At 42.7% G+C, this 24,203-nt stretch overlaps 2 protein-coding genes across 3 annotated transcripts; one reads left to right on the top strand and one right to left on the bottom strand.

The window, feature by feature from the left end:
- Positions 1 to 628: 628 nt before the first annotated feature.
- On the top strand, positions 629 to 4,417 carry fam98b (family with sequence similarity 98 member B). The gene is made up of 8 exons (XM_051395785.1): positions 629 to 835; positions 1,009 to 1,157; positions 1,362 to 1,490; positions 1,591 to 1,766; positions 2,110 to 2,190; positions 2,318 to 2,434; positions 2,660 to 2,827; positions 2,926 to 4,417. Exons 1-8 carry the CDS (start codon positions 798 to 800, stop codon positions 3,187 to 3,189), a joined length of 1,122 nt encoding a protein of 373 aa, XP_051251745.1. The 5' UTR covers positions 629 to 797; the 3' UTR covers positions 3,190 to 4,417.
- Positions 4,418 to 4,531: 114 nt separating this feature from the next.
- Positions 4,532 to 23,859, bottom strand: ptpn21 (protein tyrosine phosphatase non-receptor type 21). 2 transcript variants are annotated; one of them, XM_051391481.1, is made up of 20 exons: positions 23,537 to 23,859; positions 22,398 to 22,689; positions 19,874 to 20,043; positions 19,309 to 19,406; positions 17,963 to 18,030; positions 17,775 to 17,845; positions 17,467 to 17,554; positions 17,169 to 17,257; positions 16,525 to 16,612; positions 16,109 to 16,188; positions 15,883 to 15,990; positions 15,138 to 15,198; positions 14,903 to 14,984; positions 13,231 to 14,756; positions 12,513 to 12,653; positions 11,120 to 11,338; positions 7,601 to 7,729; positions 7,258 to 7,492; positions 6,877 to 7,037; positions 4,532 to 6,781 (listed from the first exon to the last, which is right to left on the bottom strand). In XM_051391481.1, the coding sequence occupies exons 2-20, from the start codon at positions 22,575 to 22,577 to the stop codon at positions 6,653 to 6,655; spliced, it is 3,723 nt and encodes a 1,240-aa protein (XP_051247441.1). In that variant the 5' UTR covers positions 22,578 to 22,689; positions 23,537 to 23,859; the 3' UTR covers positions 4,532 to 6,652. The 2 variants fall into 2 exon arrangements, with proteins under 2 accessions (XP_051247441.1, XP_051247450.1); XM_051391490.1 differs by lacking the exon at positions 15,883 to 15,990 and having other exon boundaries at positions 23,537 to 23,855.
- Positions 23,860 to 24,203: the final 344 nt, after the last annotated feature.

The raw sequence follows: 24,203 nt of genomic DNA, 5'->3' as shown, positions 1-24,203 counted from the left end.
TGAATGGAAACTAGAACAAGAGTTTACAACAACTGAATTTAAAATAAGTCTCTAATTGGATTGACTGAATTTCTTGATTTTAACTGAGATCATTTTTAGGCACTCTTTGATGTGTTTCTAGTTCCTCTGATTTTATGCTTTTACTCCACTACATTTAACAAGGTGATCATGTATTTTTGACTTCTCTACATTGACCTGCTATCAATACTTATTCATTTGCAAATGAATATTTCACATTCAACGTGAACTGGGATCATAAAATACAGCTAATGGCGTCTGGTAAAAACCTCCAAACTGTGAACTCTCTTTCAGTTCAGGAACTCTGGAAAACTGACTTGTTTGAACTCAAAGACAGAATAATAATAAAAGCATTTCCTCAACCTCTAAAGAACTGTTTAATCCTCCACATTTGAAAGCATGCAACCCACAAATCTGAAGATACACACACCGTGTCCTATAACAATTGTTGAAAACTCCTTTAACTAAATTAACTAAATCAATTTTACCCTCTGACAAGAACCATTCTTCACAGTGAACACATTTAATGACCAAAATATGAACGTAGAACATTTCCATACGCACAGAAGCGGAACCATTGCAGCGGAACCATTAACCCGTCCGACGTTACACTCCGGCTCACGTACACAACCACAACAGCGAGGAGGCATGATAGCGCCGCAGAAAATGAATGGGTCCAAAAACCGTACATGTTGACTAAGATTTTACCCGCAACGCCGTCATGTTTTAAGTAAATAACACATAAACAACAACAACAACAACAACTCGCGGATTCAGCCATGGAGGGCGACATTCTGGACTCGTTAGAGCAGCTCGGGTAAGCTAACTCCCTGTTAGCACGGTGTGCTACTTGCTCTCCGTGTGCAGTCTCAGTCACCGTTGTGTTCTCAGTCCGTCTCTAACCAACGGAGTGGCAGCCGTGGCTCGTACAAACTTTACATTTTCTCCTCACATCTGGGTGTTTTGTGCTCCTTTGTCAACGCTCCTTAGCTATGACGGCCCCGTGCTGGAGGAGAAGGCGCTGCTCAGAGCCGCAGAGGGAGGCCTGTCCTCTCCTGAGTATGTGGACCTGTGCAGGTGGCTGGCATCCAGGCTGAAGCCTCTGTGTGGTCTGGAGGAGAGCATTACTTCCGGTCCAGGTGAGCCCCATCCATCCATCCATCCATCCATCCATCCATCCATCCATTCACACCTGATTCTGGTGCTCAAAGCTGTGAGTTGTGTCCTGTTTTTACACTGCTCTCTCTCTCTCTCTCTCTCTGTCTGTGTGTGTCTGTGTGTGTGTGTGTGTGTGTGTGTGTGTGTGTGTGTGTGTGTGTGTGTGTGTGTGTCCTCCCTTCTAGACGACATTGACAGCCTTCAGGTGGAGATGAGTGGTTTGCTGAAGGAGCTGCACTGTCCTTACAAAGAGGTCGTCTCAGGGATTCTCAAAGGCAGCGTGCCAAATGCAAAAGATCATCTCAAGTTTGTGTGTATGTGGTCATTCGTGCTCCGATCGTTGTCCCACGAGCTCTCTGTGTCTGTAAATATCGTTTTGAGAATCAGATTTTTTTTTGTGTCTCTTTTATAAAGTGTTTCTAAGCTCCGAGCTCCAGGCGGCTCAGATTGTGCGGAGCGGACGAGTCTCTGATAAGCAAACAGAGGAGAGTCCGGTGTGTCAGGACCTCCTGGCAATCTGTGAAACACTGAACCTACCGGAGCCCCGAGGACAGGACGCGGCAGGGGTTTTCTCTCAAATCCAAGACAAGGTGGGACTATTTAATGCAGTTTATATGATACCTTTATATCAGGGAGGGACACCAAACTTACCCTGCCAGGTATCTTCACTGATAGTCTTGTTAGTTTATGTTTACAGCTCACAACACACTGGTTGAACATTGTAGTATAGCAGAAACATTTAAAAGCACAGTTGCCCCCCCCACACTGACTTCCTGTTAGGCGTCATATTGATAAAATAAAAATCCTAGCAATGTTTCAGGCATTAAATGGCAAAAAAATAAAAAAAGTAAAAGAACAAACAAAGATATACCTCACATCTTGTATACTGTATGTATATTTATCCATTCTTTGTGTTATTGTGTGTCCTTTTAGGTTGATAAAGTACTTACAGATCTTCCAAATGGCTCCATCGGAAATCCAGTACTAAAGAAATCTCTATCCAGTGAACAGTGGGTACGTAGACCTGAAACATATTGAACTAGTGCGTCTGTATCTGAGGTGCTGGGTGTGATTTGTATCACTGAAAGCGTATTTGAATTTAACTCATTTTGGGTTGTTTTTTATTTTTAAATCTCTGCAGGAGAAGTTGCACAACATAAACACAGTTCTGTCGTCAGAGTACGAGTGTCGGCGCAGGATGCTGATCAAACGGCTGGACGTCACAGTTCAGTCGTTTGGGTGGTCGGACAGAGCCAAGGTGCGTTCATATAACTTCTTTCTCCATTACTGATTTAAATTACGGGAGAGGTGTTGATGCTTCTATTTACAAAACCTTATTCCAAACATCGAATTGGACTGTGTAAAATAAATTGTAACATATGCTTTTGTTTTTATTGGCATGAATATTACTGATGCCAACTTTTGATTGAGTGACGCACGTAGCAGAACAACCACATCTTTGTGTGCCTGTGGTCTGTTAAAGGTAAAGGTCGACAGCATGGCGAGGGCCTACCAGCCTAAGAGACATTCTCTGAGGCCGCAGACCACAGTGGACATGGCTGAGCTATTAGCTGCCAGAGAAGACATCTGCAACGTGGTGAAGACAAGCAGCGGCTCCAGCAGGGAGAAGACCGTTTGTGCTGTCAACAAGGTACAGAATAACTTTTCCCCTTTCCCAGTAAATGCCTTAAATCTGATGCTTTCCTCCGACACAACGTTGTCTTTTTTTTTTTCTTCTTTTATCCACAGATCCTGATGGGTAGGGTTCCGGACAGAGGAGGACGTCCCTCTGAGATACAAGCGCCACCTCCTGAGATGCCGCCCTGGCAAAAAAGACAAGATGGCGGAGGAGGTGGTGGCTGGGGAGGCCGTGGTGGAGGAAGAGGAGGAGGAGGTGGTTGGGGAGGAGGTGGTGATGGAGGTTGGAGAGGTGGTGGTTGGAACCAAGGAGGACATGGTGGACATGGAAGTTATGGTGGACATGGAGGCAAGAGAGGACGGTACCAGTATTAATGTCCCGTTGGTTAGGATTTTAAAAATCTGATCCACATGTAGTGTTTCACATGAACTGTTGGCAGTGAAAAATCTTCCTAATTTCGATGTTTCTAGTTTTTACTTTGAGTGTATCATTCTTCTTTTTTATATTCCCATCAGTGTTTTTTTTTTAAGTGAAAACACCAGTATTACTGTAACATCCATACAAGTACTTTTTTTGTACAAAAACAAATTATTATTTAACATGTGCATTGGGCAATAACACTGAAACTGGGTCCCAAATCCATACTACATACTAATCCTAGGGAGGTTTGGTGTAAGTACTGTGTGTTCACACTGTGTAAGTGACACTTACATCATTAATTTAACTTATGGAGCAACAGGAAAAGATCAAAACTAATAGTGGATGGTCGTCAAATATCTCCAGGAACCAAAAACTAATCAAATTCAAATTCTGGCAATTTTTTTTAACCTTTTTAAAGTGTGTAGATTTCCAATTATAAGTGCAAAAATAGGATACTATGAAGATTAGGCTGTGGCTCAGAGGCAGAGCGGGTCGTTCCTTAATCGGAAGGTTGTTGGTTCGATCCCCGGCTCCTGATGCCACATGTCGAAGTATCCTTGAGCAAGATACTGAACCTTGAATTGCTCCCGATGCTGTGCATCGGTGTGTGAATGCATTAGCTTCTGTTCGATGGGCTGTGGTGTAAAAGCGCTTTGAGTGGTCGGAAGACTAGAAAGGCGCTATACACATTACCATTTACCATTAGTGAATAATTAGTGTGTTGTATGGAACAGGGACACAGCTTTCAAAATAGTTCAGGTATCAGAGGGAAATCTGACTTTTAAACACTGAAAACTGCAAAAAAGAACCTAAATATTGTGAAAATGTATGTAACTGAACTGTTGGAGGGGTGTAAGAGTGGATTGAAGGATGCTGAAAAGGACATCTACAAAACTTCTAAGGCGAATTGCAGACCAGCAATCTCTCCCTGGCTAAAGAGACGTAATGACTGCAACTGCTGCTACCTGTCAGAGAACAAACTGAGGACACTGTAAGAAGACTGGACTAAAACACAGGGAAGTGTGTCCGTCCTCTGCCTCTATTAATCTGTACTTTACATTTCAGACTGAAAAATATCCTCTCGACTCAGTTTCTTGAAGATTCTGTACCAGCTATCATGACTGTGATCCCTTTTTCACCTCTGAATTTATTTAATAAAGAGATCTTCCAATAATGTACAAACCCCCTCTTGTGTTGATGTAATTAACAGAGAAGTGCAAGCAGAGAGACGCAGAGAGCCACTAGCTAATTCTTACCACAAGGTGGTGTGACAGACTGACATGCAGAAGAAAACAGTTTATTTCCAAATATTTATTCTTGGCTGAAAAGATTTTCTACACTTTTTTTTTTTTTTTCCAATGGCATACCATTCTTGTTCAATAGATACAGTTTATACATAGTTTGTACAATAACCAATATTCATAAAAGCAGAATTTTACATTGTGTACATTATGAACAACATACCTGTACATGGACAAAACGGTTGCACCTTGGCCACAAAACTCACTCTTTTCAGTCTTCACACTAAGACTCAATCAGTATCTTAAAACCAAAAAAAAAAAAAACATAAAATCTGAAGCAAATTCATATGGGCCTTTTAAAAAGATCCAGTAAAATACACCTCAACAGCCGTTAAGACGTATTTTGTCTCCTGTTAAGTAAGATCACTGCCCATGCATCACCAACAACAAAAACATGAGGGTAAGACAAATGAGGGATTAACAATCACTTCACTTTGGCCACATTATAACTTAAGTTGGCGCCTTGAATTGATAATAAAAGGCAAAAATATTTCAAATTAACATTGTTAAAAAGATACTTCACTTCATGTAAACTTTGTAATGCCTGTAAGCATTGTTTCTGTACAGGTGAACTTCATAATTGAGCTTTAAATACCACCTATAGCTGCAGCAGGAAATGGACACATACTGTGTTTGTTTGTGTACCGTGTTCATAACAGCGAGGGAGGCCATTTGTAACAGCAGGAAGTGTCTGCAGAGGGACATTTCTCATTGGAGTGAAAACAAGTGTGGCAGGCAGAATACTGTAACTAGAGATGATCTGTCCCTGACACTTTCTGCTTCACACTAACACAGAGCACCACAGCCGACAGGCTGCACAGCACTAGTTAGTTACATCTCAATACTGTCAAATGGCCTAACGTCCCAATTTCTAGCTACTAGTAAGTGTCACAATTTAAGGGGTTGAAGGCAAATTTAAATAATTCTGATCATTATCGTTTGCAATTCTTGTGCTTAATGCAGGGGTGTTTCTCAAATGTATTGATTGATTGGCATTAATACCCACATCACTGCAATCAAACAAGCAAATAAATGACACTGAATGAGAGAACCTCCACATTTCCTTCACATTATTTAAAAATACACACAGCCCCTTTCAACTTTACAATGCAGATATTTAGACACATTGTCCTGACAATATTTAAAAGTATATTGATCTTGCCCAAATACAGCAACCAAGAGTTCTCATGATACAAAAAAAAAAAAAAGGATGAAAAATATGAGTATAAAATAGATTTTCCAGTTTTACTCTCAACCCAAAATAAACCTGCTGTGTCACTCTTTTTCTCCACTGGAACCTGTGTGATGCATTTCTACTTCCCATCAATTCAGTGTTTTACAAAGACCAACCCACTATCTACTAACCCTTTGTAAGGACAGTGATATTTGTGCACTGAGAAGATATGTATGTTTGTTTTTGGCGGGTCCTTACGGCTTTTTAAACATAGAAACTGTCCGTGCCAAGTAGCACGGCCCAATCACAGGGTATTTGTTGTAATCATTCTGATGAATGTAGATTGGTATATTCCTATTAAGTTAACTATATGGACATACCAGTCTGTGCCATGTTAAATTCCACCTGAACTCTGGGATCTGCAATTAAACCTTCAGATGAGACAATCTTATGATACCTTGTCTTCATCACGACAGAAAAGGTCTTAATTATCAGAACCAATAGTTACCAAACAGCAATCCAAAACATATTTATTTAAAAAGTGATCTCTGTCAATTGAAAATAAAACTGTTTTTGATACACATCTATAATAAAGATTTTTTTTTAAACGCAGCTTAATATTGGTTCATTATGTACAGCAAAGTACTGTAAAAGTGCTGGGCTTTATTAAGCAATAATGTATGTAGAAAATAATATATAATACTGTTTAGAGGCAGGTCGTAAGTCTTTATACTCCTTTGTGTGGTATTGCTTCTTTCTTCTATATGGACACATCATTCCTTCAGCCTTGCCTGATTTAATACCACCAAATACTGACCACTACATGGAACAGGTTTGTGCTACTGCACCATCACAGAGCAGTGTGGCATAAACCTGGAGTGAACTCCATCCTACAATCATCTGTGATGACTTGTGTTTGCTGGGGGAGACAGACACTTGTGCTCATATGAGCCTGGAGTTGCGGAGGTATTGGATGAGGACCTTGTAGATGAAGGTGTACTGCGACAAAGTCTGAACCATCATCATTCTCTGAGCACGCAGCTTCTTCAGGACTTTTGGGACATCCAGCATCTGAAACAGACAGACTTTTTTCTTTAGAAAATATGCACCAGATGTCGTTATAACTTGTCATAGAAAGCTGTACCACATGAAAATGAGGAACTTACCTCATTGTGCTCTAAACAGGCTATCATGACCTCAGACAGGATGACCACTCCGGTCCGTCCCACTCCAGCACTGCAGTGGACCAGCACAGGTAGGTTGGTGTTCTTTGGGTCACTGATGCTGTTTGTGTGCCTCCTCACAGACTGGATCTCCTCCAAGTAGGCTGGAAAAAGACAAGAGCACTCACTAATGAATACAGCACATTTGACACAGAGCTTTGGAAACTTAAGTGTTCTTTTAAAAGACTTCTAAGAGAAGTGTCATGCCACCATATGGAATTAATGTTGCTATCAATGCAAACACTCGCGTTAGGTTCCAGGTAGATATCTGATTGTAAAAGCAAGATGACCGTAAGAGGATAAACTGATGCTGATCCCACTCACTGAGGAAGCCTTTGAAGTCCTCAGGACAGCCGTGGTCAGGCCAGTCTGTGTACTGCAGGTGCCAGACGGTCCTCTCTTGGCCTGTCAGGAGGTGTTTGATCTTCAGCCCTGTGGTGGCGTAGCAGCCGGACTCTGTGCGGAATCGCGTCGTGATCTTGAAGCGACCGTACGTCACCGTGTTGTGTCTCGAGCCAAGTCGGGGCCAATACCGGAAGCTCTTTTCTCGGCCGCTCTCCTGGAGGAGGCAGGTGACATAAGTAAGGTCAGTCCGGGTAGTGAGGAGACTTACCGGTAATTATAATAAAAATAATAATGTGGAGCTGTAAATATAGAGTCAACTCACCTCTTCAGCAGTGACCATGGCAATGATGGAGACACTCTGTTCCCACACCATCTGCCAGAAGTCCGGACACGTGTTCGACAGGGGACCCTGAGTGGCTATGTAGCTCCACTCCTGTCCACCTACTGTTATCTAATGAAACAGGACACAAGGATAGTCACACACATTAGTCACAGGATCTGATCAGCAATTCTTCTAAAAGCTGAGAGCTAGAACAGCAGAGTTATTCTGTCAGAGACAGAGGAGTGAATGTGACTAAGAGGCAGTCATTGCCTTCCCACAAACAACAAAACCCCCCTGTATGAGCAGCTGTAATCCACCAAAGTATTTCTCTGGTTATCAGGGTTAGACAAGACAATGAACTGTGTAGATGGGTGGAATCAATGCTAGTGTTTTTGGTCATTCAGCATTCTCAACACACCTAGGATTGTAATTACTCTGAATGAGGATGTGAAGGCTTAAAGTGGAACTCCACCAATTTTGCATTGAGAGTCATTTTACCTTTCATGAGGAGTATTACACAGCCTGTGTAAGATAAGATAAGATGAGATGTTCCTTTTCTGATCCCCCTTAGGAGAAATTCAAAATTGACACAGCCGCATAGGGCAAAGTAGTAAAAAAATATTACGAAATATAATAGAAAATATAAGACATATAAGACTGTAAATGAAAGTATATACACTATGCAATATTCAAGTATGAATGGTGTGCAAATATATGAGCAGCTTGACTAAAACTAAACTGTACATGTGGAAATTAAATATAAATTGTGCAAAAAGTTTGTGCGTTGTAGGTTGCAGTCTTTGTCTGTGGGGGTTGGAGGTACTGGGTGCTGTGGAGTGTGGAGTCTGATGGCTGATGGAAAAAACAAGCCTCCAAACCGCTTTGAGGCTCGGGGCTGGGACAGTCTGTAGCTGAAAGTGCTCCTGAGCTGCCTGAGCGCAGTGTAGAGAGGATGAGAGGGGTTGTCCATGATGGCTTTCAGCTTCCCTCTCATCCTCTTCTCAGTCACAGCCTCCGCACTGTCCAGCTCATTCCCCACCACCAAGCTGGCCTTCCTCACCAGCTTGCTCAGCTTGTTGGCACCCCCAGTGCCGATGCCTCCACCGCAACAGCCCACGCAAAGAAGATGACACTGGCCACTACAGACTGGTAGAACATCCGTAGTAGCCGAGTGCACATGTTGAAGGACCTGAGCCTCCTCAGAAAGAACAGCTGCTCTGTCCTTTCCTGTAGAGGGCCTCAGTGTGATCTGTCCAGTCCAGTTTATTGTTAAGTGTCACCCCCAGGAACTTGTAGGTGTCCACCATCTCTACCTTCTCCCCCCTAATCGCAACTGGGAAGGGGGTGCTCTTGCTGCAGCGGAAGTCCACCACCAGCTCTTTGGTTTTCCCTGTGTTGAGCTGTAGGTGGTTACCATCCAATGAAGTTCTCAATCAGGTCTCTGTACTCCTCCCTATCATCTGTGATACAACTGAGAATGGAGGAGTCATCGGAGAACTTCTGTAGGTGGCACGCTCCCGAGTTGGAACAGAAGTCAGAGGGTGAACAGGAACGGTGATAGTAAAGTTCCTTTGGGTGTGCCAGTGCTGCTCGTCACCACATCTGATAAGCAGCTGTGCTGATCCACCTGCATCACAGAGAGCTTCTCTGCCAGTCGGAGAGACTGGATGGTGTCGAAGGCACTGGAGAAGTCAAAGAACATGATCCTCATGGTGCTCTGTGGCTTCTCCAGGTGGGTGTAAGCTCTGTGAAGCAGGTAGATGATGGCATCATCCACACCGATGTCAGCCTGGTACGCAAACTGCTGTGGGTCTAGGCAGTCGTGTACCAGGGGTCTAAGCTGCTGTAGATCCAGTCTCTCAAAGGTCTTCATAACATGTGACGTTAAGGCTACAGGCCTGACGTCAGCCTTTTTTGGGAACAAGAACTAAGCAGAAAGTCTTCCAGATCTTTGGCACCTTCTTCAACCTGAGGGAGAGGTCAAAAAGATGTTGGAACACTCCTGCCAGTTGCTCTGCGCACACCTTAAGGACTCTCAGGTTGACGTTGTCAGGACCTCTGGCCTTGTTTATCCGGGTCCTGGTGAGCTGCCGTCTCACCTGACATCTTGTAATGACCGGGTTGGTTGTGGTGGTGATTGGGGGGGTGACAGTTCCCAGCTGTGGGGTGATTGGTAGAGGGGGGAGGAGGGGAGTGGTGCAAGGGGGAGGGAGAGTGGGTGTAGTTGAGAGAGGTGGGGGCGGGGGGGGAGGAGGTGGAGGTTTGTGGGGTGGAAAAAGGGAGAGGATGGGGGGAGGGAGTGGAGGGGGTTGAGGGCAGATGAGGGGGGTGGTGTTACTGTCGTCAAGGGGGAGACGGGTTGTGGAGGAGGAGGGCGGGGTAGCCAAGTTGTGAATGGAGGTACCAGAGGAGGTGGAGGGGGTTTGTGAGTCAAACCTGTTGAAGAACAGGTTTAGCTCGTGGGCACTTTGTCCCCTCCACTGAACCTACTGACCTTTTCATGCCAGTAATGCTCCTCATCCCCGAATCCTCTTGGTGGGGACAACGCTGTCCTCACAGAACCTGATGTAGTCTGTGACACACTGGGTGAGACCCCTCAATGTCATCTGGTCTTCCTGGAACAATTACCAGTCGGTTGTCCTGTAACACCCCATCAAGGCCTCCTCTGCTTCCACCGACCACTGCTGCAGTGGTGGTGATGGAGTGTCTCCTCCTAACAGCAGGCCTGTATGTAGGAGTTAGCTGTATCAGGCAGTGGTCAGATTTGCCGAGAGGGGGAGGGCGGGCCTCCTTTGCGTTGGCAAACAGCAGATCCAGGGTCTTTTCCCCTGTGGTGTTACAGGTCACATATTGGGTAAAGTTTATTACGCCAAATGCTCTGGGATGACGCATTTGCAGGGTGATATCACAGCGGTGCGCCGCTGCTGCCGATGGAGGAATGTAAACAATGACAACAATGGTGGCCAAAAACTCACGGGGCAGATAGTATGGTCTTCACCTGATGGCCAGCAGTTCAATATCAGGCGTGCAGATTTCTGCCTTCGTGACAACATGTCCAGGGTTACACCATTTAGAATTAACAAATTTACACATTTTTATATATAAAACTAAGTTCAACTAAGGCTAAAAGAAAATAAAAGAATGAATTGCCAACACTGTCGGTCTATTTACAACAATAAACACAGTGCTATTTAAGAAGGAATAAAGAGAAAGTAAGATTTAAGGCGAAAATAAAGCTGTTGCGTCGAGCTGCCACACTCTGTGGTGCCGGATATACACTGTTAACATGCCCTTTCATTCAAACAACTAAACCAAAACTAAACACATCTCAAATTACAACGGCACTTGTGAAACAATATATCACTGTAATTTCATGCACTCTATAGGAAAACTACAGTTTATGGTGATAGAAATGTGACAGAACAAGTTTATCACAAAGAGAACTCTATAGTGTGTCACAGACACAGTTTATGTCGCTGTATGGGAATATAACAATAAGAAGCCTGTAACATTACTTACTTTAATATGCGATGCATTGATATATCCTGTGTTGTTCTCTTTAGTGGGAACCAGCTCCACTCGGGTACTATCGTAAGGCAAGACGTCTTGGAAGCGGTTTTTGTCCCCACTCTCCGGCAGCAGGGCGACGGTACATTCCTCTGATGGATCACGCTTTGGGATACTCTCATACTCTTTTAACAGCTCTCCTCTCTCCATATGCTGCTCCAGCACTTTACACTAACGCACAAAGACAAAGACAGTAAATTGACCAGCATGTTTAACACGGCCCTGATTCATAAACAAGTTTACCTCATTTGACTGCGGTTTTTATTTTAGAAATACATAAATGATGTGGTGAGATGTACAGCATCATTCCTTGAACTTTGGTTAAATTTGAATTGGCATTGATGCTTTGTATGACGCATGAATGAATAAGAGTATTTGGATTTTTAACAAAAAGGTGAAAATCTGCATTTTTTCAGATTAATTTATTGTATTATGAGGGACTCTGATGCACAATCAGCACCTCATTTGTGCTTTAAATTCTATTCCTGTAGTTTCACTTTCTATTACGGTAGAAATACTGAGTTGTGCTGGCAGTAAGAGGACATAGTTCACTGTAAACGGTGCAGAATAGTGTTACAGTAGGATATACCAAATTTGGGATCCACAAGGACGTAAGATCTAGGTGGACATCAGTTTAAATTGATTGGCTGTGTTTAAATCTATGAAAACTGAAAATATGTAGCACTCACACTTTATTACTTTTGAAACAGCCAAAACACCAAAGTTAGATACATTACCATCCCAAATTATGACAAAATCTAATCTGCAGTTGTGGAATTTTGTGCACGATGAATAGATGGATAATATAAAGAGATGGATTTGTACAAAAAATAAAGAAGCACGCAAACAACCTGCCATGGGTAGACGTGAACATCCAATCGACTACAGGTTTGTAATATGGACTGTAAGAACCTTCCATCTTTGGTTGACAATCATGTGTATGAGTGCTCATGGATGACATCTTACCATGAGATACAACTTCATCAGCTAAACAGCTAAGTGTCTGGAATTTAACTTCACTGTCGAAGCAACAAACATCAAGATTAACAAGGCTACCCTGTTCAGCTAAATCAAGAGAGTCAACAGTTGGAACACTGACAATAACTGCAACTTTCTCCTTCATGTATCCTTCCTAACACGGCCTAATACTAAACACAACCAGCAGCTCCTGTAAAAAGCTTTTTTCTAGCCATAGAAAGGTTCCTGAATGACAAGTTATTGACAATACACAACAAACATATCTCACATATCTCGAGTTTCAATTTCTTAAACTAAACATTAGACTTCTTTTGGCTTTACAACCCCATTTTTTAGGAAGGAAATCAAAAACCATTATGTGCCCTACCCTCTCGTCATTAGAGGCTCTTGCAGGCTCATCCGTGACCTCGGCGTGCATTGGCTGCCTCGACACTGACAGGCCATTGAGATGGGCCACCTTCAGAGGGCCCATCTTCTTCACCTCTGACCTAGGTCCTTTCTTCATGCCCTGGTATGAGAATGGAGTAAAGACAAAGAAAAAGTGAGATTTCTGTGTCTGAGCCGCACAGAGTGGTAGTGTGTATACAAGAGAGGAGGGACAGCGCAGCCTCACTGGGTGCCTTCTGGGAGAATGTCACCTGTCCGGTTTTCCAACTAGTCCGACTACATTCTTTTAATACGTGTCAAAGTGAGACTGTTTGCGTCATTCAAAGCTGCCCACTGAAACTACCTCTAATACCTACTCACAAGATCTTGATGAGACACAGACATGTCGTGTTACCATTATTTTAGAAGACAATGGGAGCATTTCTTTTGCTTTTTGAAACTGGGTATTACAGTGCAGCCACAGAACAATATAAACTGACTGAATGTTGTAGCATTTTTACAATACATTATCAGTCATTCTTTCATGCACATTTAAAAGCAAAAGCATCTTAAAAGGACAAACATATCTCTCAGAGATAGCATGTCCATTTGTCTATTTCAAAATGTTCATTACACTATGCCAATAATGTAAACAACTACATGGATATATTAGCTGAAGTAGGTTGAGTTCTAAGCTTAGGAGGAGACTTAGGACTCACCGGAGGGGGCAAACCTTCCACTGTTTTCCTCCCAGGAGTGTCAGAGACAGGCCTCTTCTTGAAGTCTTTCTTAGTCTTCTGCTTGGCCTGGCCACTAAGGTCTCCCTCAGAGACCGACGGCATAACCCTGGGCTGTCGTAACTCTGACGGCAGGTACAGAGGCTCATCCTCCTGGATCAGGGGGTGAACCTTGTAGGTCAAGGAGCTGGTTATAGAGGGGTCGAGTGAGGAGCCTATGGGGTATGCGGGAGGCGGCTCAATGGGAGTCTGTTGCTGAGGCGGAAGAGAAGAGAGCGATGTCAAGCTGGGATGCTGTTGTGGCGGCTGGTCAGGAACAATCGCCGCTACTGCATCCTGAGAAAGAGGAGTGTGACGTCCGCTATCGTCCTCAAACTCCTCTTCTTCACCACTACTGTGAACCAGCATGGTTGCATCTGAAAGGGACTTTTTGTGTCCGTACTGTAGATCCTCCTTAATGTCAACCCTGTCCTCTGTCTTTGTACGTTCCAAAAACACGTTGAGCTGAGAGCCCTGAGAGCGACCGCCGCGCAGGGCAGGAGGCGGCGTGGCAGTTTCAGCTGCTGAAGAAGACACAGTCCGCTCTTTGACCCTCATCCCCTCGAGACTGTGTGCCAATCCAGCAATCTCAATGGAGTTACGCTTCTGAGCATGGTATGGATGTCTCTGTTGGGGTCCGCTGAAGAGAGGCTCAGACACTTCCTGTAACGAGTGGGCAACAGGCAGGCTGTCCTCCTGGAAAGTCTGGACTGAGTGGTGCACACGCCTCGTGATGATCAAGTCTGGGTTGCTACTGCTGACATACAGGTGACGTGACAGGTCAGGTGTGCTGTTCGCGGGCCGAGGATGGGCGTAAGGGTAGGGCGGAGGTGGTCGGTACACGTGTGTTCTCATGATGTTAGGGGCCGGATACTCCTGTGCCTGCTGTAACTGGACATTAGTGAGCTCCGGTACACTGACTGCCCCCACTACGGGCCTCCTCTCTGTAGGGTAGGGGTATGGAGAGGGGCTGTGGAAGCTGGAGCCCAGATGGAAGGGATAGTGGGGGTGTTGGGCTGCTCCCCCATGCTCCCCTCTGATCTCTGGCTGGCTGTAAACAAGAGGGTCTGGTCTGCTGTAGGCATACGAGTTTCCAATATTCAGGTTTCTCATGGAGTGGCTCTGCCGGTGCTCTTGAGACAAAATCATCCCTCCTCCTGCTCCTCGGGTCTTCTGCCGCATCACTGTCTCATAATCAGGAGTGGCACGGTAGGAAGGTGGGATGAGAGCACTGTGGCGATGCGAGGGGACATAGTCCGGCCTGGTGATATCGCTAGTGATAGAAGGATTTGAGGACATGGGTGAGGGCTGCAGGTAGTGCTGGGGATTGGTTAGAGAGCTGGTGCTGTGGGCGCTGTACACGCTGCCATTACGTAAACGCCCACCGCTGCCGTACTCCAGAGGAGAGCAGTCCAGGCTGGTCTGGGAGTGGTAGTAATAACCATTCTGAGTGTTCATGTATAGGTTGTCTGTTCAGAGAGCAAAGCAATGCTACATTAAAATGTAAGCTTAAGACAACAAAACAAAAAACATTATTAGCATATAGCATATTAGCATGTAATAACTTAAAAATATCCCATGCACTGTTTAGTTGCGCTCTCTATACAGTAGTTACCTTGTGATGATGTGTAAGGCTCTGTGAAATGGCCATTGTAGTGCATTTGCGGAGGGGGCATCATGTAGGCTTGAGGCTTTGGCTGTAAATCAACAAGAGAGGGATTCAGTTGCGGCTCTGTCCAAGTGCAAATAATTAAATATAGCGGTGTGGTCAGACACCCCTACATAACGATTTTAATATCATGTGCTGCAATGCAAGCCAGAAATGGCATATGAGTGAGCTTGGACTTTACCAGAGATATTCTGGTAGAGGATCTCCGTCTGACTGGGTTGACGACTGTAGGCTGGGTTTGACTGTTGGGAATATAAATAAATGTCAGTCAGAAGAAAGATATTATAATACTAAGAATACCTTTACCAATACCTAATTTTGTTCTTTTGTCATTTAACTTTGAGAACGCACACACAGCAAATGGTGCAAACCAGGTGCATCAAAATTAAGACAAATTGCACAATTCTTCTCCAGTACACCATGCACAAATGTTGCAATTTGTCTTAATTTTGGTTGGCATTTAACAAAACACCCGTCTCCATAGTAAAGCAGGCAGAACAAGAACATGGCTCAAATAAAATACAGTCTAAACTTAGAACAGGTGTTATTTAGATCTGGAAATATTTGCTCAAAGAAAAAGCACACAAGACCAAGCATTCACTGCTACCTAACTTTCAATACTTAATTTTATGGACACATCTTGGATACCCAGCACTAATTACAGTTCGACGAAGATTAAAGATACAAACTGAATTACAAGACTATAACAGACACTGAATAACATTTAAAATGACCTTGAAGTCACCACAATAAATAATGAATAAAAATCTACTTGGAGAAATCACATCATGCTCAACAACCTAATCCATTTCAGATATAGATAGGCTGTTTGCTGAGGCATTGTTGGGCTAGGCAATCAGGAAGGGTAGGGTGTTGGCACCTGCTTAATAAGCATACTGTAGGCGGTGGCTGACAGTGTTGCTCACCCCTTATTAGAAGGCAGAGAAGGACGAGAGAGCATTGGAAAGCGAGGAAAGGATAGAGTGAGAAGGGACTTCTGGGAGCCCTCAGAAGGCAGGGGGTCACACTCCTCTCTAAAGAGAGAGGAGGACAGGAGGGTAGAAGTGAGGCTACACCAAAGAGGAGACACTCGCACGAGACGACGAGGAACAAAGAGACAGGAACTAGGCTAGACGTGTTAAAAACACTTACAGGCTACTCTTGTTAATCTTATAAAACTTGAGTCTGGCCAGACACATCCGGCACACATATTTGGAGGTTTCCATGTCTTCCTGCGAAGAAAAAAAGGAGAAAACAAAATCATTAGTTGGTGAAACAATTAGTACAGAGGTGGTGTTTGCTCAGTTATCTCAAAGCATCACTGTGTATGCCCTCAAATACTTCTTCACTGAGTTTCAGCTAGTGGTATGTGACTTTAAGACCCACACATACGTAAGATACCCAAACAGCTCTAGTCACAGCCCCACCCACACACACAAACATAGGTGCATTGTTAAGACTGATGTAAGCTCCACGACGCATTTCCAATTTTTCTAAATCAAATAAGAGACTGACATGTCCCAGGGGATGGGTAGAGAAGAGAAGGTGCAACGGCAGCAGAGACTTACAGTCTGGAACTGAACACTCTCCTCTCTGTTGGTTAGCTCCAGGGCAAAGAAGGACCTGTTGTGACTCATGTTGTTAATTTCATTCCACCTACACAGCCAAAGAGAAAAGGGGGAGAAAAAAAACCAACACATGATGTCATGGTGGTCACAAAAACCTTGCAGCAATTTTAAAACAGACAAGAGGCACTACCATAACAATTTATAATAAAATCCGTACATGTGTGGGAGTCAATCAAAAAGATATGTAGTACTCATAATGGTATGTAGATAGATACAGTTCAGCCGTGCCAAGAATGTTCACTTGTTCACTTGACTGACAGATAATGCTTTCCCTAACAATCCTTATCAGCTACCACAGTCTACCTGACTCATTTCCTCTTGGGCTACATTCAAGTCTAGAGCACATTAAGGATCATTACAGAAGACCTCAACTAAGAATAGCTGTGAGCTGCGCCACAAAACTCAATCTATACTGACAGAATCATCTGATTCAATAGAATTACTGCTCAGAGTCACAAGTTACGAGACAAAGCTCTAATTCAGTATTCATGTTTTTTATTTAGAAGCAGACCATATTTCCCGACTTTTAGGTGTTTCTGTATTCGTCCAAACAAACATTCAGTATTTCGTATTTTTTAACTTACCTAAATAAAAGAAGCGGCCTGCCATTTTTATACTTGACAAAGATGCCATCGAGGCAGGATCCCAAGGTAACATCTGTGCCTGTACTGTCCTGTTTAGATGAAAAGAGGAACAACCTTCAAAACTGTCTTTAAAGTGAAAAAATCCAGACCATTTTTTTTAACCCAGTAATTATTTGATGCAGCTGCACAGTAATAGCAACAATACGCTGCTTATGAGTTCAGATCCTAGTAAGCCAGTGTCATGCTTTTTTAATGTTTGGGCTGTTGGGGATAAGCCAGCTAGACCTTGTGAACTTACCTTGGCTTGATAGCTTTCCTGACCATAGCCTTCCATTTTCTCCACCTCCTGCATGTACAACATCTCTGCCTCTGGGATTGATAAACCCCTGAAAATGACAAAAGGTGACAAAAACATGAAGAAACAATCGTCGAAACCAACCGAACCTACATAAAATACCGAGACAGGAACACAAACGAGCACAGCAATGCATAAACATATGGTATTCAAATAAAGTCGAGGTAAGTCGAGTAGTCACAGAGAGAAATCCCAGAGTAAACTAGAATGAACGGGGATAGATGGGAGTGATGCTTTGAACACCTGCTCACCTGAAGGACTGATAAAGAAGAGCCACTTTCTGAGTGGCCTCTTCCAGCACTCGCTCATCCTCGATCCAGTCCTGATAAAAAGACAAAGAGTCAGGATTGATACAGTGCTGCCGTTAAACACAAATGAGCACAAGACATCTGCAACATTTTTAATATCACACATTGACCATAAAAAAGAAAACTCTTACAATAGGGAACAGTGCAAACTTCTGGAGGAACTCCTCAGAATCATATCGATTGAAGTCTCCAAAGTCAGCTGTGGGTAAAAGAGACTAAATTAGTAAATACAGCACAAACAATTCCACATGACACTGCTATCTGAATAAACCCAATTACATGTTCATTCTCCATTTAGCACAAGATTCAAGAATGGGAAAAGCTGCAGTGTATGACTAATTTTAGGAGACGAGGGGCCCGTTTGTAATGAAAGGGAATTGCTTCAGTGTCTGACAACGTGGAGGTCCAAAACTGGTACCAGCTTCACCCCTCCTGCTGGCAACATTCACAAAAATGTTGGGTATCCCAGGCATCAGTACTGCTCAAGAGTTACTACTGCCCTTCACTCCAAAATATCCTAGCCAGGCATACAAAATTGGAACTGCACAACTTTATTTACAGCACAAATGCCAATTTTGCATGACAACTCAAACAGTGACTAAATCCTATGGGGAACTTGCAAGAAGTGACTTAGGGCGTTTCTTAAAAAGGCACATATTGCATGCTGGCCAGTCATTTGAACATGGCTGCAGCAGTAAGTGATCTCAGCAGCTCTGCTATGCTAACACCCAGGCCAGTAAGTTGCAGTGACTGATATAACTTTGCCAGCAGTGTTTGAGATTCTTCTGGCTGGGAAAAAGTTGGAGGACGTGTCAGGGCTAAAGCTCATGGAAGAGGAGTTCACATTCACGCACACAAACACATACACGCACCTCTGTCCAAATTAATAGGCCAGTTTAGGTTTAATGGTGCTTGTTAAGTGCTGTATATTACAAGAACCGTGAAAATGTTCTTATAAACCCCTGGGTTTCAGACAAACTACTGTGAGCAGCAGAAACTTGATTTGATGATGGTTATGGTTAATTTGCAAAATTCCGCCTAAAGTCCAATTTTTTTTTCTAGCTGTGCTTTGAGAAGAAACCACATTAAGGATACAAACATATTTTTTCTCCTGCTCCGACGGAGCTTAAAAGATAACTGTTTGAGCAGTAATAGGCTTACTGCAGTTTACTAACACCATAACCCCCTTGCAGAATTTGGCAAAAACCTTAATGAACTGGCATTCACCGTCTGTCTAGAAATAATTGAAAATAATTCTGGTGTTTCCAGAACAATCTTTGCAGATGTGAGTTTACGATTTCAGCAGGTGTTGCCTAATGTCATGATTTTTGGACAACTGCTGTGTAATTGCGCCAGTCATTACTTTGCCTGAGACTTAAAGCTGCTGTAGTCACCACATAAAGATTTAAGCCAATAAACACCAGGCTTGTCAAGCTCAAGTTTCTGCTACTCGGTTAGCATTATAAATGTATATTACCTTGCACTGCCAGGCTAGCTAAACGAATGGCTTGTTCTATTGAGCATGAGATCTTGCCCTCCAGAACATCCTTCTTCAGCTGTAGGTAATACTGATATCTGTAGGGAGAGAGAGAGAGAGAGAGTTACTTCAGAGTGGAGAATAGACCAAAACAGCAGCAAAAACAGCTGAAAAGTTATTACAAAAGGTAAACTTCTCAAATACAAAGATATTATAATAACTTGTGAGATATTTTAACAAACTTAATACCCCTTTGCTTGGATTTTAAGTATTAAAAGAGATGGATGAGGAAAGGTAAAACTGGCATCTGGTTCAGGGGGTATAACTGTGCACCTAAACTGCTTCCTCAACTTCTTGCCCAGACCCTAGCCTGGCCAAAGCTTATTTACAGACCCCCCCACCCCCGAAAAAAAATACCTGATGTGGTTGCGCTAAATTTTTTTTTGGAACTCATTTCATAACTAAGATTTATAACATTTTGACTGCTATTCTTGAAAATAAGTTGACTCTAAGCTAATAAGGTTGGTGGTGTAGACATCGTGTGGTGTCACTGATGGAACATCACCTTGTGATCTCCTGTTGCAGTTGGGTGACACTGGGTATGTAAAACACGACTCCAAAGTAAACGGTGGGCTCCAGCCCGTACTTGTCCAGCTGCTTTTTAAGTGGCTTCTCCAAGTCAATCCATCTCTGCTGGTTCTGCTTGTTGAAGTACCACAAGCTGAAGTATGTTATCTACCAAGCAAAGAAAGCAAACACAAACTTTACACCTGAACAACACTGACAACCTACGTAGAACATACTTACCAAAAACTTATATTACATCTTAGACTTTAGAACAATCTTATGTGACTGCTTGGGATCAATATCACACATTTCTTCTGTAACTTATTCACCAATCTAACTGCACATCGTCTCCTTATCATCTACATAATATTCGAAACCTGAAAATTCAACCACTGCAAAGTTCTCTAGATTTATAGGTTGTTGGCACTCCTTGTTCAGTCTTGTGACTGTCTGAACATCTCACAATGAACACTGGTAAGAAAAGTAACGCCTGTAGGCTTGCTGTTTATGACGGACAATTGAGCTGAAAGAGACCTATTGTGATTTGCAGCCACTCTCAAACCACAACCTGAAAATAACTGGCCAACATAACTATTTCACATCAGATCAGATCAGTTAGCAACGATGAGTAAACTTTTTGTAAATGTTATCCAATTAAAAATAATAACGAGAATAAGACATAGGTTAGCATCTAATCTATTTTAATCTAAGAATCTACAGTCCAATGTGAACCAAACTGTGGTCCTCATTACATTTTACCAACATAAGGCTGAAGATGAATTCATACTTTGCATGTGATATCACAACTACGAGCTGGCGGGCAAGAACATCGTTCTCCAGCAACAAAACCCAGTAAACTAATCAAGGATCTTGCCAGGACGTCGCCAGTTTTACTATACAAACGTAATATATATATATATATATATATATATATATATATATATATATATATGTATACATGATTTGATATGATATGATGAGATAGATAGATATACATATATATAGTACACACGATTTATAGATAAGGGAAACATGTTACAGTACACACGTCTACTGTTGTACTGCGTCTACTTACTTACTTACAGTTACTTTGCATACATACCATCGTACAGTTATTACTACTACATTAACGTTACAACCTAACAGATTGCTAACAGGATTAAAGGCATTTCGCTGCCCCAGTTGCTCTTGTCTGTTGTCTGATGCAATGTGGAGTGGATGAGCAGGTAGGCTACAATGTTTGACATCCTGCTAGCCATATGTGATACAGCCTAGTTGGCACAAGGTTTTTTCTAAACTAACGTTACTTATCAAGCTGTCATTGGCGGGCAGGCAGGGTGTACATATTCAGATGAAGACTTCATCACACAACGGAACAGATGTCACTTTGTGTATAGCTACAAACATTAGCAAACATTAGCGGGTAACGTTAGCTAGCTAACTAGTAACACTCACGTTTGCTTCGATTATGAAGATATTCCTGTTTTTCACCTCCCATACGACAGCTTGAAAAAAAAGATAGCTATCCGTACTTTTGTAGGCTTTCATTTTTTGTGCGGTGTAAGGTGACGGATATATGTAAATTTATATGTTTCTTTCCCGCCAGGTAACCATGGTAATCACGTGACTGCAAAGTATGAATTAAAACAGATTTTCAAATACAGGACCAACGGTTTTACCCAAGTAGCACAAATCACGTAATTAGCAGTGGAAGCAAGTGTGACAGTGAACTTTGATTGTCTGGTAATGGAAACAAATATCAGTGCTAGTGTTAATATTGATGATGATGTTCTTTCCCACATCAGATACAGTGACAAACTCACGTAACCTTTCAATCAAAGACTGAGAGAACCACACGATTGCACAACAACCCTGGTGACATCAAAAACAAACATTACTCACTGCATACTAGGAAAAACTTTAAAAAGAGGGTGGAGGCCCGTCGCTTGACCAACGAGAAATTTAAGCCTTGCCACATTATGCAGCAATATAACAGACACTGTCACATAGGGCAAGTTCCTTTGCCAGATCGCCTGCACATTCAGGAGTCTCTGCTGTTGATCTGGGGTGCAACTGGGTATGACAGCATTCAGGCTGACTCTTTTGGTTCATGATTAACAGGTGGTGTCACAGTCTGACCATGATGACCAAATGCTCAATACATTGTTCTGTCCTGACTCATAACTACCTTTCTTGACCATACTGTGCATGCTATGCGAGAGCTGCTACCTCTGTTTGAATGAAAATTTAAAAAAAACACAATATGTCTGCTAATATGTCTGATGAGAATTACATACATGTAATTACATATAAATTTAGAGTATGTAAATTCCTATGTCATGTCATAAGCAGGACACAGGTTATGAGAAACTGTATTATATGAGTAAACAATGACAAACTAGTCATCTCAGTTTCTGTTAACCTTGACAAAAACACTTTTTTGCTGAGGTGGTGAGTCTCTAAAAAAAAAGTCTATAAGACAGAACAATAAGCACTTGTGTTGCGTGAAAACACATACATACCTCTCTTAACTCAAGTCTCTGAGCAACTGCCTCCAAACATTCCTGCCCAGTGCTCTCCACTGAAAGTGTAAACTCAACAAACTCTCCATTGAGCAGCTGAATCCGACTGACAAGACAGCTCTTGCTTGAAACAGTATACCTTCGAGTCCTTTTGAGTTTAAAGCCAAATGGCAAGGGCATGTTTCGCGCTTCTTCAAGAGGGAGTTCTTCACTTTTAAATTATTCTCCTCGCTATCCCCTCGAAAACTGTGTGAATGTTCCAAGTCATGAGGTTCATCATCAACAGACAGATCTGAAAGAGAGAGAGAGACAATAAACATCATAAAATCATCACCAACATGCTACAATACACAACAAAAAGCCAGAACTGCAGCCTTAGAAAATGGGATGCAAAACAGGGTGAATCACTGAGGAATATGTTACAGTACTTAAGGATATCGCACCTCACACCTGGTCTGTCACCCTGAAACAAGATGCCAGACGAGACAAACACAAGATTTAAAGAAAGTAATCCTCTTAAACGCGGCATTTTATTTTAAGTTACTTAACTTGGTTATCTCGGATTGGCTACCAAAAGGGATTCGTTTAGCGCTACCATTTTTTCCCTTAAATTCAGTTAATGTTTTATTTTGATACTCTGGGGGGGGGGAAAGAAGCAAGTCTATTTTCACATGGCAATGTGTAGAAAGTTATCTGACTTGTGTAATAAATGTTGTCTCTAAGGTTTGCTGGCCAGTTTTTCCCCCCAGCTTGTGGTTAGATTAATCCCTTTCCGGTGAATAGCCTGATCCAAACACTGACCACAGCGACCCGATTCAGTACGCAGCAAACTACCCCTACGTCAACCATGCATCCATTTTACTTCACATTATCTACATTATTTACAACTTAACTCACTCAACTACTTAGTTTAAATACGTCTATCCCAACTGTTGGTCATTTCCCGGACTAACTAGCCACTTTTCATTGGTAGTTTCCATACCTCTTTAACTTTAAACGCGTTGCCTAACTACAACTAACGTTAAATTAGCTTTACCGCTAGCGTGCTAACTTATGTTCCAGCAAATAGACGACACCCTGGGGGGAAGCTGACGTCGCCGGTAAATATTTTGGGCAAAACAAAAAAACGTTAACGTTACCGTTAGCAACAAGATGCACTTTAGTGATCCAACGAGGATTAGGTCCGGAGGGATTCCGCCATTAAGGTCAACGGATTACCACTTTGTAGATTGTTATCGGAATTAGACAGAGTTGATGTGTCTGTAGTTTGTTTATGGATCTAAACTAACATTGGAGCCCATGCCTCTTGGTCCGACAGTTCACTCAAGTTCCAAGCGTGTTTCGCTTCCTGGGATTGGAAGAGCAACAAGCGTATGCGGTATACATCCGCGGCTCTATAGCTCTAATAAACTGCGCTTCGGCGATCGATAAATCGTCGAATTACATCGAATTACACTCCGACTCTTCAGTAACGTTTATCTAGACACATATGGTTTGTCGTACTTTCTTGAGCAGACGCTTCAAAGTGCATTGTAGTGCGTCTGTGGCGGAGGAATACATAGAGGTTTTCGGAGCTATGACATCAGACAGCTGGAATGCCGAGTGGTGAAAATGCCAGAAATGGGACAGCTGGCTGGAAGTGCGGCCGCTGACCTGTCTGTTTACCCTTTATATCGGCAGACAGCTGTAAACGCTAACTCACAATATCCTGCAATGATTTATTGAGTGTCCGTCTTTGTTTGCAAAAATGGCTCATGTGGTAATAATTTTCCGCACTGGTTTTGCTGCTGGTTGCAGGTTGAGTAA

This window comes from Dicentrarchus labrax, unplaced genomic scaffold (assembly GCF_905237075.1).
Source record: "Dicentrarchus labrax unplaced genomic scaffold, dlabrax2021, whole genome shotgun sequence".
Classification (NCBI taxonomy): domain Eukaryota; kingdom Metazoa; phylum Chordata; class Actinopteri; family Moronidae; genus Dicentrarchus; species Dicentrarchus labrax.
Note: the sequence above shows the minus strand (reverse complement) of the source record. Positions and strands in the feature narration are given on the sequence as shown.

Excerpts from the sequence above, each read along its gene's own strand:
- fam98b (XM_051395785.1), top strand. The coding sequence starts at position 798 with ATGGAGGGCGACATTCTGGACTCGTTAGAGCAGCTCGG. Across the intron at positions 1,767-2,109 it reads TCTCTCAAATCCAAGACAAG|GTTGATAAAGTACTTACAGA; the intron begins GTGGGACTATTT and ends GTGTCCTTTTAG. Across the intron at positions 2,191-2,317 it reads CTCTATCCAGTGAACAGTGG|GAGAAGTTGCACAACATAAA; the intron begins GTACGTAGACCT and ends AAATCTCTGCAG.
- ptpn21 (XM_051391481.1), bottom strand. The coding sequence starts at position 22,577 with ATGCCCTTGCCATTTGGCTTTAAACTCAAAAGGACTCGAAGGTATACT. Across the intron at positions 20,044-22,397 it reads AGAGACTTGAGTTAAGAGAG|ATAACATACTTCAGCTTGTG; the intron begins GTATGTATGTGT and ends TTTGCTTGGTAG. Across the intron at positions 12,654-13,230 it reads TGGAAGGTTTGCCCCCTCCG|GGCATGAAGAAAGGACCTAG; the intron begins GTGAGTCCTAAG and ends TTCTCATACCAG.